The 21,420-nt window shown below is 36.3% G+C and overlaps 1 protein-coding gene across 1 annotated transcript in view; it reads right to left on the bottom strand.

Moving 5' to 3' along the window:
* Window positions 1–20,104, bottom strand: part of OPRM1 (opioid receptor mu 1) — a 47,350-nt gene extending 27,246 nt beyond the window's left edge. The window contains 3 exon segments of the mRNA XM_057310934.1: window positions 19,428–19,863; window positions 19,965–20,067; window positions 20,069–20,104. Coding sequence (XP_057166917.1) covers window positions 19,428–19,863; window positions 19,965–20,067; window positions 20,069–20,104 — 575 coding nt within the window.
* Window positions 20,105–21,420: the final 1,316 nt, after the last annotated feature.

Genomic DNA, 21,420 nt, shown 5'->3' on the forward strand with positions numbered 1-21,420 from the left:
AATAATGGTTTCTATTAATTAGAACTAATCAGTCTACCTTTCAGCTGAAAGGTAGACCCAATTAGACAGATCCAGTTGGTCCAAAGGCATACGTCCACTTCAAAGTGTCACAGTCCAATATTAAGGAGAAACTCCGGATTTAGACCCTGTAAGGACACGAGTTTTCTCTTTGCTTCATTTCCATGTCAGTGGGGGCACAGCCTAGCAACAAAGGGAAAATCATGAACAGGTTGTCAGTTAAGGAATGTTCTTGGAGGTATGATGTAGAAGATAAGATAAAAATCTAATCAGCCCTGATGAAGCCTCCATAACTGGCTTGAAAATCTTGCCTTGATGGAATTAAACATAACAGTTTTGAAAGTTAAATTTCAGGGTCACGTATATCTTGATTCAAATCTTAGTTCTATCCTTTAGTAACTGGACAAACTTGGGCTTCTTACTTATGTTTTCTGAGTTCTATTTTTCTCTTCTGTAAAACTCGGAATATAATTAACACCTTTTTTAGGTGGTTCATGTAATGATGACAATTTTTAAAGAATGGTGTATTTAAGGATTGCTAATATGGAATCTAATGTGTAGTAACTTTCAACAAATGTTAGCTACAAGGATGGATATGTTTCTGGTGGGTTTCAAGTTTATTGAGGCCGATACTATTCTCCAACAAGACACTGGTAAATGTTCATAAAAGTGTTATTTTTATTTTGCTTGTACCAACAGTATTTGTAGCATGTTTCTCATGTATGCTAAGGTTGCATCCTGACCTATGATTATTCTAAAAAACACAGCTATAATCTTTGACCAATTATCTCTCCCCAGAATATTTTGGTTCATTAAATGCCTGACCTCATGTATGTTAGCTAGAGTGCTGATCAGTATGTTTTACATATCAGCTTAACTTCAAACAACTGTTGAACAAAACATCTCAGTTACACCAAAGCATGGTATCTATCACTGTACTAGAATTAAACTTTTTGGTGGAGCAGAAGCCATATAATTTTATATAAAATATATTTTAAAAGGCAATCAAAGCAAGGGTGTGTAGATGACATGTTAATTCATATGTTCATGGATTATTTTGAGTTTCTAAATTGTTGAGAAAATAATGCTCTTGTGGAAATGATCATTGGTGTGGTTCATGTGTTTTAATATATGTGTTGTGGCATTGATTCATGTAGTAATGTCTTTCATGGAAATGTGACATATTTATTTTTATGCAGGAAGTATCTCCTTTGTTCAGAGAAATAATCCTTTTCAAAGGATGGCATCAATTTTTCCTTTTAAACTTATATCCTAAATTCCACCAAAAGGATAGTAATTTTAGATAATAGAAATTTGCTGTCTGACTTCCAGGTTGAGCTTTCTGCTGCCTGTGTTCATGTTACAAGGTATTCAGAAGACTGGTCAGGGTTACAGTACAGTGACTGTAATGAATCTCCTAAAGCAATGATTCTTGGGGTTTTTCTTCCTCTGTATCCTATTCATTTAGGACTCTACTATTCCATTGCAATATCTGTATTATTTGTAAAATGTTTACAATAACTTCTTTGAGAAATACTTGTAAGTTATGGCTGATAGGATTCTCTTTCATTGTTTTCTTAAATTAACCAGGGACCTGTCCACTCACTTTTCTTTATCTTGTCTCTGAGACATAAATAATGCCTTTAAAAATTTTGGAAAAGTGAATAAACACTTAAATCAGGAGTTAACCCATTGCTGGGCTTGGTAATAGAGAAAGAACTATACTAACTGATTGTTAAAAAGCTTGGGAATAGTGTTTGCCTGATAGTGTGGTTGAAAAATATAGGTTAGTGGTTATAGTTCTATCCTTGGCATTTATCAACTGATGAAATGGTTTGATTTTCTTCTCCACTAGACTGTACTTTTAGGGACAGAGAGGACTATATCAATTTTCTCACTGATATATCTAGAGTCCCTGGGAGAGTGCTTTGTACGTGGTTAGTATCCAACAAGCGTAGCAAATAAACCCATGAGCCTCACTTTCATCCTCTTTAGTATTAGTCCAGTTAACAATTTTTTTCCCTGTCTATGGTCACAAAAAATTTATGAAATTCAAATTAGTCAATATAATGAAAAAATTAGGGTCCTTTAAAATTGTAAGGTATAATATTTTTTATTTAGATATATGTTTTATTTATTTTACAAAGAAGTTAAATAAGCTTTCTTTTGTTTTAGAAGGAAAGACTGTGGGATCTCAATTTATGCTGCCTGATTTTAACAGGACCTCTTATTTGGGTGGCCTTGGTTCACCAGCATCATCAGAAGCACATTCATACTTAATTTTATTCAACTCATGTGGTTGCCTTTTCATAGGCAATGGGGGCTGGATAAGTATGAAATTATAATGTCTATAGTAATTTCCCTTGTTCTTGGCAGGCACAATCAGGTTCTGATGTTCAGGTTATACTGCTGGCAGCATTTTTTAATTAACATTTAATACTCCCCCTCAAAATGCTCAATCTCTCATTGGCACTGAACCCACTGTTTCAGTGGAAAAATGCTCAGAAGGCCTTCCCTTTCATTGATCTCCTTGTTCCCCACAGTTTTTATACTTGGAATAGTCTTAATTCTCAGGGACACTAAGTTCCATGGATGTTATTTTTCTACAGCGTGGTTGCTTATTTATACAATTCATTACCCTTAGGACATTTACAGACATGGCTTTGCAAGTTCTGAAAAAATCCATTAGGTAGGTGTTAGGAATAGACAGACACACAGACTCACTGTATCATCATTACTGCATCCATCATGAAGAGCTCCACCTTTTTGACCAATTTTACTGTGATTAGTGAGTCAGACTCATAAAAAAAGCTAGGACTCTCTTCCCAGAGATGGAATTTTAAATGCCTACATTTCCAAAGCTAGTGTTTGAGAACACCGTTATTATAAGTTATTTCTTCTAATTCAAATAAACAACGCTGATGGCTAAAAAGGAGTTTCATCACATGCAATCAGCATTTTGACTTAAATTCTGCTTTAGATGCTTTGACTGTAATATCAATTTAAATGTGAAACATTTAAGTAACAAATAGCTATTTGCTCCCTAAAACAATTGGTTTGCAAATTTTTATATGTATTTTATATGTATAAAAAGGCTTATCAATAAGGAACCAAGTAAACTGCACTTCTCTGTTTTTAGAATTCTCTTAGAATCATCATGGTGGTCAACAAGATGATCTTGGAATGATCCAGTGTTGGGAAGAAGTTGACTCGAATGAAGGGAAGAATGACAATAGTGACACCCATGCAATGCCCTGCTTTGCGTCTGCAGAAATTGTGATTCCAAAACAATAAACTGTATTTCAAAATATTATAATGGGTAATATATTTGACTTATGAGAAAACAAAGCACTGGCTGAGTGTTCAGATCCCACATGCTCATGGTGTGAGCCTAGTGGGAAGGAAGATGAATTCACAGTAGGAGGGGAGCAAATTATAAAAGCAAGGAGTTTTGTTATTCATATATCACTTTCATATATCTCGTGTAATTTGGACCTAAAATCCATGTGAGATTGATTATGGTTATTATTTCTTTAGTAAAGATTAACTAATGAGATTTAGGGAGATTGAGTGACAATGTTAACTAGCAAGAGGCAGGGATTCAAACACAGTTCTTCTCGTTCCAGGTTCAGCACTCTGTCCACTCCACCATATGCCTATTATGAAGAGAGCCAATTGGTCAATTTTTGGGAAATTTTGGAAACATCCCGAGCTTTAGCTTTTCTGAGAAGTAATTTAATTTACTACTTACTCTATAAACAGCTTCTTAAAGTTCAGAGAAGACATATGTATAAACCTCTTAAACCTTGACAAACAAGCTTCAGTTTTCTCATCCATAAAATGAATGGTGTTTGTGCCTCTTAATCTCGGCTGAACATTAAAAGGCCTTCCTGCCTATGTCCAAAACTGCCCCCAGAAATTCTGATTTAATTAACCTTAAACTTGGTTGGAGATGGGCTTCCATTTTTTTTTTTTTAAGACTTACCAGGTGATTCTGATGTGCAAACCAAGATTGAGCACCACTGGAATGCATGATCTGGGAGGTCTCTTTCTATGTGTCTGAGCATATTGCAAGGATTTATTCAATAGTTCTGATGTTCCAAGAGCTAATTGGAATGAAACTAAAATTTTATTATTTATTTTAACCTCTCTGGGTTCCTTGATAGAATATAGATCTAATTCTCACGTATGTGATTCTGGGATCTACAGAATTGCTTAGCTGGACTGTCTATCACCCAGTTAAATCTCTCCTCAACTTTGCTCCCCTTGCAAACTTATACCCAGTGGCTATCTGGATGAGCTAAAGAATTCCTGTACATGCCAGAAAGTTTTCTCTGAGCACAACTCTTCAAAGTAGCAGCCATTTGGAGACAGATAGAGACTGAGTTAAAGAGGCGGAGCCAGGCAGAAAAGAGATTTCAGTGAATCCTTAGAAAATCAATGAGTAAAACCATGGACAAGAAACTACGGGATTACAAACACCACAGAATGCGTCGGCCTAACTGGTTCTCCTTTTAATCCAGCTAGCCAGTCTGAATACTAAAACACAAGGGATAATATTTCTCAAAGCAAACTTTGAGAACTGCAGAAAAAGATTTTTTTTTTAAATGAGCAAGTTACATAAATTGGAAAGAAAAAAAAAATCCAAGCAATGAGCTTTTGTGCTTGAAAGGGCATAATGAGAGGTTGAATGAAATGAAGCTGCCAGTCACCATCTGGGTGCATGGAGGTGGGTGCAGAGTGGCTGCTGTGCAGGCATAGGTGTCTTTGAGGGCAGATTTTGTATTTGCTAAGAAGTTAATATGAATTTGCAGATGACAGTTTCAATTTTTCCTGAAAGCTTCAAATAGTTGAAGATGAAAATACTGTGAGAAAGCCTAGAAAATTGCACCGATTTAAGATAACCATAAAGCATGTCCAATTGAGGGAAACTTTTCAGCAATGCTATTTTCTAAGCACTTATTCCCTAATCACTGGCTAAAGGTGGTAATGAATATTGCCGATTATCTGGGGGGAGAAGAGCTCAAGATAGTGGCATAGGAGGATCTTGAACTCACCTTCTCTCACAAACACAACAAACCCACAGCTATATATGGGGCAATTCCTTCTGAAAAGGACCTGGAAGCTAGCTGAACAGTGTCTTCATGACAAAAGTTAAAAAGGCCACATCAAGATGGGTAGGAGAGGCAGACATGGTCTTGCAAGAAACCCCAACCCCACATGTGGAGAGATTTCTTTTTTTTTCTTTTCTTTTTTTTAAAAAATATTTTATTTATTTATTTTGTCAGAGAATGTGTGAGCACACAAGCAGAGGGAGGGGTGGACAGAGGAAGAGGGAGAAGCAGACTCCCTGCTGAGCAGGAAGCCCAATGTGGCACTCCATCCCAGCACCCTGGGATCATGACCTGAGCTTAAGGCAGTCACTTAACTGACTGAGCCACCCAGGCACCCCAAGGAGGGATTTCATAATACAGAGCTTGTCCCTCAGGAGTGAGGGGTTTTTGTCCCATATCAGGCACCTCCACCCTTGGGAACTGCACCAGACAGATTAGCTCTGAAAGAGTTTGGCCTTAAAAGCGACCAGGGCTTGCTTAAACCATAGGGTATAGGGACAGAAAATCCACTCTAAAAGGGCTCAGCACAGATCCACTCACACGGGGACCCAGTACAAAAGCAATAATCTGAAAGGCGACTAAACCATATGAGAAGACTTGTTAATTAACCTTAAAGCACCTTCCACAGGCAAGAACATTCTGGGACTCTGTCTGGGTATGGAAGTGCTGGCAGGTGCCGCTTTTGCATTCACCTTCTGCCTTATTGGTGCTGGGGCTTGTGGGTACCATTTATCACACCTGCCTTCTGGCCCGTTAGCTCCAGGGGCAGTGCCCCATCCCCTCACACCACAGCCATAGTTGTTGAGTGTCCTGCCCTCATGCACCACAGCTGGGCAGTCAAGTACCTCACATTGCACCTTGGCGGTGGGCTGCCCTGCCCCAGTCCCCATGTGTCACAACCACAGCCTGCTGCTCCACAGATGATGGGTATGCACAACCCACATAGGGAAGGCCCCTTGAGTGCCTGGCTCTGGTGGCCAGCAAGGATTGTGTTTCTGTGCCTTATGGGTCTAAAATAATCAGAGAGACAGTCCTTGACAGGCTACCATCTCTAAGGTAATGCGTGAACAGCAGACTGACACATATCCTCAGTCTCCATGAGAAAAAAGCCTACTTTTTTGTCCTGGAGCTTCAGCCTCAGGGGCAGGCTTCAGATTTGTCATACGTCCATATGCTATAGAGGTGTTCCCAGGGAGTGTGGGCAGGGAGATACCATATTAGAGCCCTCCCTTGGCTTTACCACAGCTCATTGATGCATTCCAGAAATAAGTTTATACACATGACTAAAGCCACATTTTTCAAAAATGTTGCTGACGGACACCTCCAGATCTCCTGGTCTAGAAGTCAATAGGATTTATGATCACAGACTCAAAAGATATATGTATATATAGATATAGATATAGATATAGATAGATATATATAGATATATATAGATATATAGATAGATATATATAGATATAGATATATATAGATATATAGATATATAGATATATATAGATATATAGATATATAGATATATAGATATATAGATATATAGATATAGATATAGATAGATATAGACAGATAGAGATATAGAGATATAGATAGAGATATAGAGATATAGATAGATTTAGATAGATATAGATATATCTGTATCTATCTAAATCTATCTATATATCTATATCTATCTAAATCTATCTATATCTCTATATCTATCTAAATCTATCTATATCTATCTATATATAGATATATATGTATATCTTTAAAGTTGCTGTCTGATCTGATGATCCATTAACCTGAAATTAGGCACTGTCTGAGATCCATCCCTTTGGAACACTGACAGACTTGGCACAATGTCAACAACTGGGACAGATCAAAAGCAAATCAGACTACTTAGATAATCAAAGAGGTCTGAGAAATAACCAAAACCTAGGGCAAAGTTGAATGATAAGGTTCATCCCCTATACAAGGCCACTGTTTCAAGACTGGAAGGCAGCATTTATTCATCTAATAAGTAGAAACAGAATTGAGCAAAATGAGGACACAGAAGAATATGTTCCAAATGAAACCATAAGACAAAATCTTAGAAAAATACCTTAATGAAATAAAGATAGATTATCTACCTGATAAAAAGTTCAAAGTAATGGTCATAAAAATGTTCATTGAACTCAGGAGAAGAATGGATGAACACAGTGAAAACTTAAACAAAGAGATAGAAAACATAACAAGGTACCAAACAAAAGTCATAGAGCTGAAGAATACTATTGCTGAATTGAAAAATAAACTGGAGCAGTGCAACAGCAGACTAGATGAAAAAGAAGAATGGATCAGCAACCTGGAAGATCACCCAATCAGAGGAATGAAAGAAAACAGAATTAAACAAAGTGAAAATAGTTTAAAGGACCCATGGGACAATATCAAGATAAATAATATCTGCATACAGAGGTCCCAGATGGAGAAGAGAGAGAAAGAGGTAGAAAAGCTTTTTAAAGAAATAGTGGCTGAACAGTTCTCTCGTGAAGGAAATAGACACTGAGGTCCAGGAAGCAAAGAGAGTTTCAAATAAGATGAACCCAAAGAGATCACACTAAGACACATTATAATTATAAGGGCAAACATTAAATACAAAGAGATATAACAGCTTCAAGGGAAAAACAACTTGTTACATACAAGGGAACCCCCATAAGACTATCAGTTAATTTTTCAGTAGAAACCTTGCAGTCCAGAAGAGAGTGGCATGATATATTCAAAGTGCTGATGAGAAAAAGCTTCCAACCAAGAATATTCTACCCAGCAAGGGTATCATTCAGAACTGAAGGAGATATAAAGAGTTTTCCAGATAAACAAAAACTAAAGGAGTTTATCAACACTAGACTGACCTTGCAAGAAATGTCAAAGATATTTTTTTAAGCTGAAAAGAAAATGCACTAATTAGTAACAAGAAAACATATGAAAGTAAAAATCTCACTGGTAAATGCAAATATATAGTAAAGGTAGTGGATTAACCACTTACAATGCTAACATGAAAGTTAATAGAAAAAAGTAGTAAAATTAACTATTACTATAATAATTAATTAAGGGATATGCAAAATAAAAGATGAAAAATATAGTATTAAAAACAGAACACATGGGGGAGAGACTTGCCCCATAAAAGAGGACTCTGAATAATTTTAGCCAATACATTCCACAACCTAGAAGAAATAGATGAATTCCTAAAAACATGCAGCCTACCAAAACTGACTAATGATGAAATAGAAAATCTGAACAGAGTGATTACTAGCAAGGAGATCAAACCATTAATCAAAATCTCCCAACAAACAAAAGTCCAGACCAAAGTCTTCACTGGCGAATTCTACCAAACATTCAAAGAATATTTAATACTTATCCTTCTTTTCCAAAAAACTGAAGAGAAGGGAATGCTTCCAAACTTATTTTATGAGACCAGCATTACCCTGATACCAAAACCAGACAATAAAATCATAGAAAAAGAAAATTGCAGGCCAATATTCCTGATGAACATATGCAAAAATTCTCAACAAATTATTAGCAAGCTGAATTTAACAACACTTTAAAAGGATCGTGCACCATGATCAAGGGGGATCTATTTTAGGAATGCAGAAATTGTTCAACATCTGCAAATAATCAGTGTGATACACACACCACATTAACAAAAACGAAGGATAAAAATCATGTGACCATTTCAATAGATGCAGAAAAAACACCTGACAAATTTCAACATCCATTTATGATAAAAACTCTCAACAAAGTGGATATAGAGAGAATGTACCTCAATATAATAAAGGCCATAAATGATAAGCCCAAAGCTAACATAATACTCAATAGTGAAAAACTGAAAGGTTTCTCTAAGATAAGTATTAAGAAAAGGGTGCCCATTCTTGTCATTTTATTCAACATAGTATTGGAAGTCCTAGCCACAGCAATTAGGCAACAAAAAAGAAATTTAAAAAATCCAAATTGGAAAGGAAGAAGTAAAACTGTCACTATTTGCAGATGACATGACACTAAATATATAAAACCCTAAAAGCTCCACCAAAAAACCGTTAGAATTAATAACTGAATTCAGTAAAGTTGCATGATACAGTATCAATATACAGAAATCTGCTGCACTTCTATACATGAATAACAAACAATCAGAAAGAGAAATTAAGAAAACAATTCCATATATGATTGCATCTAAAACAATAAAATTCTTAGGAATAAATTTAACTAAGGAGATAAAAGGTCTCTGTACTCTGAAAACTACAAGATATTGATGAAAGAAATCAGAGGACACAAACAAATGGAAAGGTACCCCATATTCATGGATTGGATGTATTAATATTGTTAAAATGTCAATATTACCAAAAGCCATCTATAAATTCAATGCAGTCCCTATCAAGATCCCAAAGGCATTTTTATAGATGTACAAAAAACACTTCTAAAATTTGTATGACACCACAAAAGACCCTGAATAGCCAAAGGAATCTTGAGAAAGAACAAAACAGGCGATATCACATTTCCTGATTTCAAGCTATATTATAAAGCCATCATCATCAAAACAGTATGGAGCTGGCATAAAAACAGACAAATAGACCAATAAAACAGAATCAAGAGCCCAGAAATAAACCCAAACATATATGGTCAACTAATATTTGACAAAGGAGCCAAGAATAGTCAATGGTGAAAAGACGGTCTCTTCAATAAATGGTGCTGTAATAATTGTATGTTGACTTGTAAAAGAATGAGACTGGACCCATATCTTACACCACTCTCAAAAATTAACTCAAAATAGACTTAAGACTTGTATGTAAGACCAGAACCATGAAACACCTAGAAGACAACATAGGAACAAGTTTCCTTGACATTGGTCTTGGTAATGATTTTTTGGATATGACACAAAAAGCACAGGCAACAAAATCAAAAATAAACAAATGGGACCACATCAAACTAAGAAACCTTCTGCACAACAAATAAACCATCAACAAAGTGAAAAGATGACCTATGGAGTGGGAAAAGTATTTGCAAGCCACATATATGATAAAATGTTAATAGTCAAAGTATATAAGAGAACTCATATAACTCAATAACAAGAAAACAAATAACCTGATTAAAAAATGGGTGCAGGACCTGAATAGACATTTTTCCAAAGAATATATACAAATGCGCCAACAGGTACATGGAAAAATGTTCAATATAATTAGTCATTAGGGAAATGCAAATTAAAACCACAATGAGATACCACTTCATACCTGTTAGGATGACCATTATCAAAAAAGTCAAGAAATAACAAATGCTGGCATGGTTACAGAGAAAAGGGACCCTTATGCATCATGTATATTTTTAAATTAGTTGTGCCAACCTAGGTATCTAGTGACAGAATGATGGTTGATTCATATGGGAATCCATTTTGTTTTCAAGCTATTCCCTTTGATTATGATAAATGATAATAAAAACATAAAACTTGTCTTCATGTTATGAGATTGTCTTTATATTTAATATGGAACATACTTTCTGATTTTTCTTCAGCCATGTTTTTAAAATACCTCCTTGGAAAACATTTGCATATGCAGTCAATCCTCATTATTAATGGATTCTGTATTTGCAAACAACCTTGCATGCTAAACTTTATTTTAACCCTAAAAATCTATACTTATGAGCTTTGTGGTCATTTGCAGATCTGTACAGAGTGACAAAAAATTTTGGGTTGCTCTGATGGGCAAGTTCTCAGCTGAGGTCAAAGCAACACTTTGCCTTCCCATTTCAGCTCTCAGACTATAAACGTCTCCTTTATGAGGCCTATATAGTGACACATTTTTTAAAATTATTTTTTAAAATTTAAATGGAATTAATTAACATATAGTGTATTATTACTTTCAGAGGTAGAGTTCAGTGATTCGTCAGTTGCATATAACACCCAGTTATCATTACATCACATGTCCACCTTAATGCCCATCACCCAGTTGCCCCATTCCCCCCACCTCCCCTCAGCAACCCTCAGTTTGTTTCCTATAAAAAGTCTCATGGTTTTTCTCCCACTCTGATTTTCTTATTTTATTTTCCCCTCCCTTCCCCTGTGATCATTTGTTTTGTTTCTTAAATTCCACATATGCATGAAATCGTATGACAATTATCTTTCTCTGATTGACTTATTTCACTTAGCATAATATCCTCTAGTTCCATCCATGTCATTGCAAATGTTAAGATTTCATCCTTTTTGATGGCTGAATAATATTCCATTGTATATATAAGACATCTTTATCCATTCATCGTCAATGGACATCTGGGCTCTTTCCATAGCTATTGTGGACATTGCTTCTATAAACATTGGGGTGCAGGTGCCCCTTCAGATCATTACGTCTGTATCCTTTGGCTAAATGCCTAGCAGTGCAATTGCTGGGTCATAGGATAGCTCTTTTTTTTACTTTTTGAAGAACCTCCATACTGTTTTCCAGAGTGACTCTACCAACGTGCATTCCCACTAGCAGTGTAACACGTCTTCAAAGGCAAGGGAATCAAAAGCAAAAATGAACTGTTGGGACTTCATCAAGATAACAAGCTTTTGCACAGCAAAGGAAACAGTTGACAAAACCAAAAGACAACCTACTGAATGGGAGAAATATTTGCAAATGTCTTATCAGATAAAGGGCTAGTATCCAAAATCTATAAAGAACTTATCAAACTCAAGACCTGAAGAACAAATAATCCAGTTGTGAAATGGGCAGAAAACATAAACAGACATTTCTTCAAAAAAGACATACAAATGGCCAACGGAGATGTGAAAAAATGCTAAACATCACTTGGCATCAGGGAAATACAAATCGAAACCACAATGAGATACCATCTCACACCAGTCAGAATGACTAAAATTAACAAGTCAGGAAATGACAGATGTTGGCGAGGATGTGGAGAAAGGGGAACCCCCTTATTTAGAGACACATTTTAGCATTTTTGTGTTTTTTGTTGGTGATCTCAGTGTTTAAAAATGGACCTCAAACAGAGGGCTGAAGGCTGTCAGGTGTTTCTAAGTACAAGATGGTAGTGATGTGTTTAGTGGAGAAAGTAGGTATCTTAGATTAGCTTCATGCAGGCATTAGTCATAATACTGTTGACCATACATTCAATGCTAATGAATCAACAATATACATTAACTAGATGCCTTTAAACAGAACCACAAATAAATAAAATGCCCAGATTTTTCAGTCAGAGCCTTTATCATGGGTTAAGCTGCAGGGAACTTGGTTGTAGAAATACTATGGGGTAGGCTGCAAAGAGACATGGATTTAAGTTGAGACTTAAAGAATAAGAAGCATTTTATTAGAAAAAAGTAGATGATAGGGGAAAATAGAAAAAGTAAAGAAAAACCTATAGAAAAAATTAATAGGTAGTGTATTTGGAGTCAGTGAATGTGTCAGGTTAGTTTAATTTATTTATTTTTAATAAGATTTATTTATTTATTTTAGAGAGGGCGAGAGAGCACATCAGTGGGAGGGGCAGAAGGAGAGGGAGAGGGAATCTCAAGCAGACTCCACACTTAGCAAGGAGCCTGATGCGGGGCTGGATCCGATGACCCTGAGATCATGACCTGAACCCAAACCAAGAGTTGGACATTTAACTGACTGGGTCACTTAGGTGCCCCCGGTGTAATTTATTTATACATTAATTTAAATTATAAAGAATAATTTTTAGTGTGATTGCCATTTGAATCACTTTAAGACATCTACTTATATGTAACTAATAAGATAACACATGATTGAATTAATAAAAAACATACAACAGTACTTGACAATATTCTTGCCTGGGCAGAAGCTTATATCCAGAACAGAATAATGTCTCTCTCATTCAAACCCATCCAGGTTTCCATCATGTGTCAAAGCCCTATCCACCGTACTTTAGAATGCAACATCTAGAATATAATTAATTTCTGAAAGCAAATATTAAAGCAATCTTTACATGAATTAAAAAGAGAATGAGAAAGAGGGAGGGGAAAAGGGAGATAGAGGGTGTTAGAGGGGGAGAGAGAGAAAGACAGAGAAGAGAGGGGAAGATAAGTGAGGAGAGGAGAGAGGTGTCAGGGTTTAAGCTGAATCTGAGAGGTCTGAGTTCAGGCAAAATCCTATGTGTGATCTTTGAGGCTTAACCATAGGCAATTACAAAGGTTTACCTGGCGGGGTCATGGGGAGAAGCTACCCTCCTCACAACAGACTCGGTACATAATCTGGAGGGAGTTGTGATCTAGGACTCATGCCTCTCCTCCACCTCAACAACCATGCTCTTAGATGTCTAAGTATTGCTAGTCCAACAGCCTCCATTTGGAGCCTCCTTATTGAGGAGCTCTTCACAAGGCTATTTCCGGGTGTTTCAGTTGTGACCTCCATATCAGGAGTTCTTGAAGAAACTCCTCTCCTCTTTGACTTCATACTTTCCTATTCCTAGTCCTTCTTCTTTCCCTCTCCCTGGCCCCCAGGTCCATAAAACATGTTTGTTTGGGGCTCCCTGTACAGCAAGATGACAATGCTCTTTCCCCCTCTGCCACATCTATACTCATACATGTCACCTGGTGCTTTTCTGTGGGGAAAAATGGAACACTGGGGAGCTGACACCTTTTTCCTGTCTCAGGCCTTGCTTATACTTTCACAATAAGTGAATAAAGTCTTGACTGTTGTTTTCAGTTTGGCTCATTGTATTAACTGACCACCGCAAAACTTGCAGCTCGGCTTTTTCTCTCTGACAGAATCCATTTGAGCTTATATAGAATTCAAGGGGGTGAGATGGAATTGAAACCAAGGTTATTTGATTTGGTCAATCATTACTTTTTTCTCTAAATAGTATAGCTACAAAAATTATGGAGAAATAGTCCTTGAAGTTGCCATAGGAATTCTTAGTACTGGAAGGGACTCCAAGATTTTTAGTTTAATTCTCACATTTTACAGATGAGGAGAATGAGACATAGAACAATTTGAAGTTGAGCCACAATTGACACTTGGGGTTCTGAGCTAAAGCAAAAATTTTTTTCCAAGTGACCTTTCCATTCTAAATGTCTATCTTGGTTCAAGGACCCTCAGCCTGAAGAATTGGTGGGGAAAGAAAGAAAGTGGCCTGAAGCAGGAACAGATGGTTAAGGGAAAGGAGATGCTAGAACAAACTCATTATATGATGTTTCTTGTATATGACATTTCTTGTACCTGTAGTTTCAGTTCACTTTGAGGATCCTGAAATTTTCTTGAGCCTAGTTATTATAAGAACTCTTATAGTTACTATACAACTTGGAATCAGTGGAGAAGGGAGTGGTAGTTTTTGTCTTCTGATAATTTGTTAGACGGCACAGGAGGCTTTATTTCTTTTACATATCAGAGAACCTACTGCCACCATCACCTTGAGCTCAAGAAGTAATCTGAACGCTATACAAGACTGTTGTCTACTCCCTGTCCATAAAGCAAAAAATGTACTAAAATAAATAGTTTCCTGAATCCTGAGGCAGGAAAACAAATAAAAGAAAAATCTTCACTCATGAACTCTCTTCATTGTTCTTATTTGGGTTACTTATTCAAATTTTTCTTAAGAAATTTTAATTATTAAGAAAAACTTATATTCTATGAATATGTAAAGCCCTGTTTATTAGTTGGATTTTACTGTGCCAACATGCTGTAGCCAATTATAAAATAACAGGAAGCTTCTTATATATATATATATTATTTTTTGTAATATAATTTATAAATTACACAACATTATGTCTATATAATCATGTATTATTATGTAATACATTTTGTATATATATTAAATTGTATATATTATGCATATATGTTATATTATGTATATAATTATGTATATATTATATAATGTATATAAATAATGGATATTACGTATAATATATAATATATATTACTTGAAGTATATATAATTATTATAATTATATATAATTTTTAAAGGTGAAGAATCTCCTATTACTCTATATACATTTCTTTATGTTGGAAGTATTTTATAAAATATAAGATAGCTCATTCTTTCAAGAAAGAGCGGAGAGAAGGAAAAAAACTCAGTGATAACGCTATGCAAATGACAGACACAGCTTACAATAGAGGAAATGAAAAACAACTTTTGCTTTTGGGACACTCTGAAGAAGACTGTTCTGATAGAATTAACACCTGTATGGGAAATAGCAGTTAAAGTTGAAATTGTAATAGATGATACTAGAAGCTCTCCAATGTTAAGTGAAAGGAATATAATTAAATTCTTATGTTTTCATGTAAACCATTATGTCAAGGACAGCTTTTATTTAGTAGGATTATTTCCCCTTTAAATCCATTGTTTAACTGGGTATTTTATAGTTTTAAAAAAACAAAGTGAGCTTTATTAGTATTTGAGCTTTCTAAATAAATAACTCTTTTTTATTTTATAAAAATTACTAATGATCACATTCAGGGACATATGCATTGAAATTAATTCATATGTATATATGTATTTGTAGAAGTAATATATATTGTATTTATATATGTATTTATATATGTTGTATTTGTAAATACAACATATATAACCTTAGATGAAATATTGTTATTCCTTATTTCCCCAGCAACTTACATATGAAGTAAAAAAGCTTGTACTTCTGTTCCAATCAGGCATGACTGATCACTTTGTAGTTTAAACCTGAATCAAATATTTAGTGTATAGAACAAGTGTTTTAAAATGAGAAATACTTTTTAGTGAAAGAAAAATGATAATAAAATCTTGCATATATTTAAATGCTCTGCTCTAATAACTAGTCATATTGAGAATTCATCTAGTTGAATTAAGAAATAATCTGAAAAATGAAGGCAATATCATTTGGCACTCTTCATTGGAAATTTAGTGGGAAGGATGGTTTATACAGCTCATAAAGATCTAACAGTTTCCAACCCTCTACTTTTTTAAAACAGTGTGTGCATAGGCCATTACATGATTATATGGACAAATCTTTTTGAAAAAAAAATCTCACAAAATAAATCCACGTGGGACAATATCAGTTTTTATATTTATGGTTAATTCTATACTTGGGTCAAGTGTTCTCAGAAAGTTAAACATTCTTGGTGGCTATAACTTTGTGTACTATTTTGGTTAATTAAAAAAAAAATACGGTCTTTTTCTTTTAAAGATTTGATTTTTAAGTAACCTCTACATTTAACCTGGGGCTTGAACTCGCAACCCCCAGATTAAGAGATGTGTGCTCCACTGACTGAGCCAGTCAGGTGGCCCTAGAAAACATTTTTGACAATAATAAAGTATCATCACATTTTAAATAATCGCTACATTTTATAATATTTTATCTCTAATTCTTTAGAATCAGTGGTAATTTTTATATTATTATCTTGCAAGTAATTTTTTCTTTAAAACCAAAAAAGTTTGCATGTGGTGAATAGTTATAACATTTTTATCATTTAACATCTAGATTTTAAATCTTTAGATCATACGATGGTATCTCTTTTCCTCTCTTATGATCCTCAGAATAGCACTGCATAAGATTCCTACTTAAGTTATACTGTTTAATAATGTTATTGATGAAGGCATGATGATGATGCAGTTGAGACACAGAGCAGAGAAGTATTCATCATGGCATCTGTATTACCAGTTACTTTTGTTGTTGTTTTGGTTGCTATAGTCATCTAAGACTCATAATTCATTTGATGTATTAAAATGTTCTAATATCACCTTAATCTGAGTAGAAGACTGTAACTTGACCATTAACTGCACTTGACCATTCAAAAGCATTGGTTGAATTTTAAATAATAGCAGGAAGTGAGAATTTCATCTCAATAATTTAATGGATGTAACATTATAGTCATCTTTTTAACAGGGGCAATAATATCTCTGAACTATCATTTGTAGTGAAAACACCACTGCCTGGAGACAGTCCAGTTAAATATTCTAAGCTAAATAAACATATTTTTTTCAATCCCCAAATGCTTTCTTCATCAATTCATTGGTCACTAAACTGTCCATTTTTCTGTTTTGCAGTCATATTCCCAGAGGTTTACCTGACTATGGAATTAAACACCCAACTTGCGATAGGTGGATGTTTGGGGTGATCTTTCAAATCATACTGCATTTTGTTCAAACTTTCAGTACAGAGAAGTAAAGCATAGTATCATGTTCTCACTAAGATACAATGTCACTATCCTCCAAGTCATCAAGAGGTCAGAGGTAATGCCTTTAAAATAAACTCAATGAACCAGCATTCTCTTAAACACTGAAATAATACAAATCTTCTTATTTCACAGCCAGTTGCTAAGCTTTATTGGCTCTCTCTTTGTAGAAAAGAATAAGCTAGAGGGGAGAAAAATAAGGAAGGAAAACACCAAAAGAAGCAATAAAAGGGAATAAAGGATTATGTTTCAGACAGCAGGATTTCTAGACACTTCGGTAATTTCTCTTCATCATTTATTCTCCAGGATTCCAGACATAAATTTGGGGTATTTTATTATTTCCACATTATTACTGCTAATTAAATCTACTCTGTCAATATTTTAGTTGAGTTAACTCAAATCATGATTTGCCACTCCAATAACAAGAAAATTATATTGGCTAAGATAGATACTATATTGAACTAATACAGTGTTATTGAACTAATGAACTATCTGTCCTTGAAGAAATCATTAGTATTTTCTGTGCCTCAGTTTATGCATCTGGCATAGATAAACCCTAGATTCCCTTCTAGCCTTATCAGCTTATGATTCTATGAATTTTCTTAGGACAAATGAGAAACGTATTTTCTCTTCATAAGGCAGGCCTTTAATTATGATTTTTATTATCATAACTATAAGTGAGACTCGGTTTTTATCTTTGATATGAGCCTTTGTATTAGATTATACGCAGTAAATGTTTTAAAAAATAAATTCTTCCATTGATTTCCTTCCTGCATTTTCCCTTCTGTTGTTAGCCTTCTTCTCAATAGATGGTGCTCTTTTCTCAGAGACACTACTTGTCTTATTCCTCATCAAAATATTAGAGAAATTAGTTTTATTCTTTAACAATCATTAATTAAGGAAATCAGACATACAAGAAATAATTGATTACAAGCAACTCACATACCTTGATCATGAAAGCATAATAGGAAAAATGATTGTTAAATGATTAAGGAACTCCATGAAAACCTGCAGTACTTGCTGAGTAGATGAAGTAAATATTGTAACTAAGTATGAAAATGCCATGTCCACTACATACATATAACCTCTAGTAGGAAGAAAATCCCAAATTAGAAACCATTTTGAAGTGTTAAAATATTTATCTACTTTAACAAAAATGAGTATATAGCATTCCATTATTAGCATGTAGGACTTGAATATGCACACCAATACTAACACAGTCTACATTAATGTCAATTAATATTGAAAGCTTGCACACTCTTTGCCAAGTAAACGTGGAGCACTAGGTATACAGAAAATGGGCCACAAACACTTTTGAAATAATTTCACTGATAAAGACACTTTTTCCTCCCAGAGCAACCACTGTAACTTACTGTATACTAGTTTATAACCCAGAATTAATGCTACTTTTGGTCACTTCTATTTGGTTCCCACTTTCAGAGGATTTGGAAAACAGTCATGCCCTGCATTTCTCCTGAATCACACTACCTGTTCCCAATTCAGTTTGTGACTCCCCTAGCAGATCTGGCAGCTGCCAACTGCAAAATGGTCTAGGCAACACAAATGTCACGTTTGTTACTACAAAGCAACACTATTTACTGTAGAGAGACACCAGAAAAACTTTCTCACTGAGTGTGGCCTCAGGATGGAAGGAACGGTGGGGTAAGGACAAGTGTGACAAGAAATTGGGGGGGGGGTGGCTGTGGTGCAGCAAAGTACAGGGAAACCAGCAGGGATAGGAAAGTTGCCAAGGTTCATGTCTGAAAAGAACTGAGAAGGACATTGGCCCCCTCATCAGGAAACCTAACTAGAATTCCTCTTCCATTATTCACAAATTACTGTTTCCACAGCTCCTGTGGAAGGGACTGTGGGATTCTGTGCCCAAGAGCCCTCTTGGCTCAGTGTAAGTGAGCTCTAAGACAGAGCATATCTTTTTTTTTCCTCCCAGATCTTTACATCTTCTACCAAGGCAACTTCTCTGTTTCTGAAATTTTTGATTCTTTCTTTAACAGTGGAGGGGGAAAATAGAAAAGTGGATTTTTGCACTCACAATAACCACTCTATTCACTGTCGCCCCCTTATTCTCCCTTGTTTACCTCCCTTCTCTCATCCTCCCGCCAAACACTGCCTGGGAGGGTCAGGTGTCCCTTTATACCCCTATTAGCTGCTGAAGTCTCCGTCGGAGCCCTGGCGCCTTCCTTACCTGACAATGACATACATGACCAGGAAGTTTCCGAAGAGACCCACCACGCACACGATGGAGTAGAGGGCCATGATGGTGATGGCCGTGATCATGGAAGGACTGCCGGTCGGAGGGCACGAGCTGTCGCTCCCGCCCAGCTCGGTGCGGTTCGGACCGCATGGGTCGGACAGGTTGCCATCTAGGTGGGAGAAGTTGACCCAGGAACCGGGGCTAGGTGCTGGGGAGCAACTTGAAGAGTGCGTATAGGGATCAGTGCAATTGCTGGCGTTGGTATGGACGGTGCTGCTGTCCATGGTGCTGACGGCTGGCTGGGACCTAGCTATGAGGTAACCCCGAGCACCCAGACTTTTTCAGGTTCCACGCGTCTCAGCCGCTTCCTCTCGCCGCTGCCACAGTTCCTGCTTTTTCTTACAGAGACCAACCCTGGTGCAGCCAGAGAGGAGCGTCAGGTAGAAGGGGAGAGCTGGGCATCTGACATTATCCACTGCTTGTAGACCCCTTCCGCCTTAGTAGTAGAGACACATCCTCAGCCCCACACCGCTGTGGGGAGGGGAGCGAGGGCTATGCGGGATCCGGAGGCTGGAGGGGAGGGAGGAGAGAGAAGGGGTGGATTTTGCGCAAAGCGATGCAACGAGTTGGTCTGTCTCCCCATTCGGCACTCGTCCGTGCAAACACATCTAAGGAGGGGCAGAAAGGGGAAGGGAGTTGGAAGGAAGGGGCGGGGGAGACAGAGTTAGTTCTCGGCAGCACTAAAGCATAAGAAAGGGGGCTGACATCAGTCTATTTTCCCAGCTCCGTTTTCTCTGTATAATATGAAAGGAAAGACATTGGCCTGGTGCAACCCGGACAATCCTTACACCCCAACGCTCCTCCAGCCCTCCAGTCTGCTGAAATCATTCGGGACAGGGTACACAAACTCCTTTTCTTTAGTCTTTCTTGCCTCCGTCCTGCAAGTCCACACAAAAGTAACCGTGTTTTTTACATCACTAAATGAGATTTCAACCCTTCAAACCTGTCTGAAGCAAAAGTGGTCCTTTCTCTGAAAAAGAAGTGAGAAACAAACTTTTGTGTAGGAAACCTATTCCTTTCACTCCATATTCCCCTAATTTCTCTTAAAGTAGAAGTTCTAGTTACATCTGATTTCTATCCTGGTGGCGACTAGGCACAAGAACTTGTTACAGCAATCAGGGGGTTGTGGCATCCAGGAAAGCCAAAGAAGTATAATGGTGATCCTCCACATCTTAAATCTCAAAGATCCGTTTAGAATTATTTATTATCCCTTTCATTGCCAGACTTCCTACATGGACATGTGCTTCTCAGGAGAAAGTTGTCAAAATCAAACATTTGCATTATTTCAGTCTGTTTTCTAGTGTAGAGATTCCAGGAGGAATTTCATAAACATAGGAACTGGAGTGGCCCACACAAGGTTGAGGAATATTGATACATTTTAAAATTTGATATCTAACTTCCAAGACCCCAAATACTTCTATTTTAGAGATAAATTTGTAAATCAACTGTGGGTAAGATGTTTTTGTTGTTGTTTATTTGTTTGTTTTTTGGCAAATTAACACTAATTCTGAAGTAAATCTTGTAACTCTATGTGTGTATTTGTGTATGTTTATATCTTCTAAAAATAAGCATTGGTGTTAGGTATCCCCAATTCGTTGTAGAAAGCAACACTCTTGGGGAACAGGGAGAGGAGTGGGTTAGGGAGCTTGCAAAAAACATTTAATTCCAGTATTATTTTACCATTATCTTGAAAACAGATAACTCATAGGTAAACTCCATTAATCATAGGTTACTTTGCCAATGTTCAGTATTATTTTTATCCTTTTACACCAAAGGGTATAATTTCAGCAATAAAAGTTCATAGAGATCTCCTAAGGACTAGTAAAAATACCTTGCCACGTATTCTCATGTGAACTAGTTTATCAATTCACACACATTGAGCTGAAATCTGCCTGGCATTAGTCTCTTGAGGACACATAGAACC

This window comes from Ursus arctos, unplaced genomic scaffold (genome assembly GCF_023065955.2).
Source record: "Ursus arctos isolate Adak ecotype North America unplaced genomic scaffold, UrsArc2.0 scaffold_13, whole genome shotgun sequence".
NCBI classification, from domain to species: Eukaryota; Metazoa; Chordata; class Mammalia; order Carnivora; family Ursidae; genus Ursus; species Ursus arctos.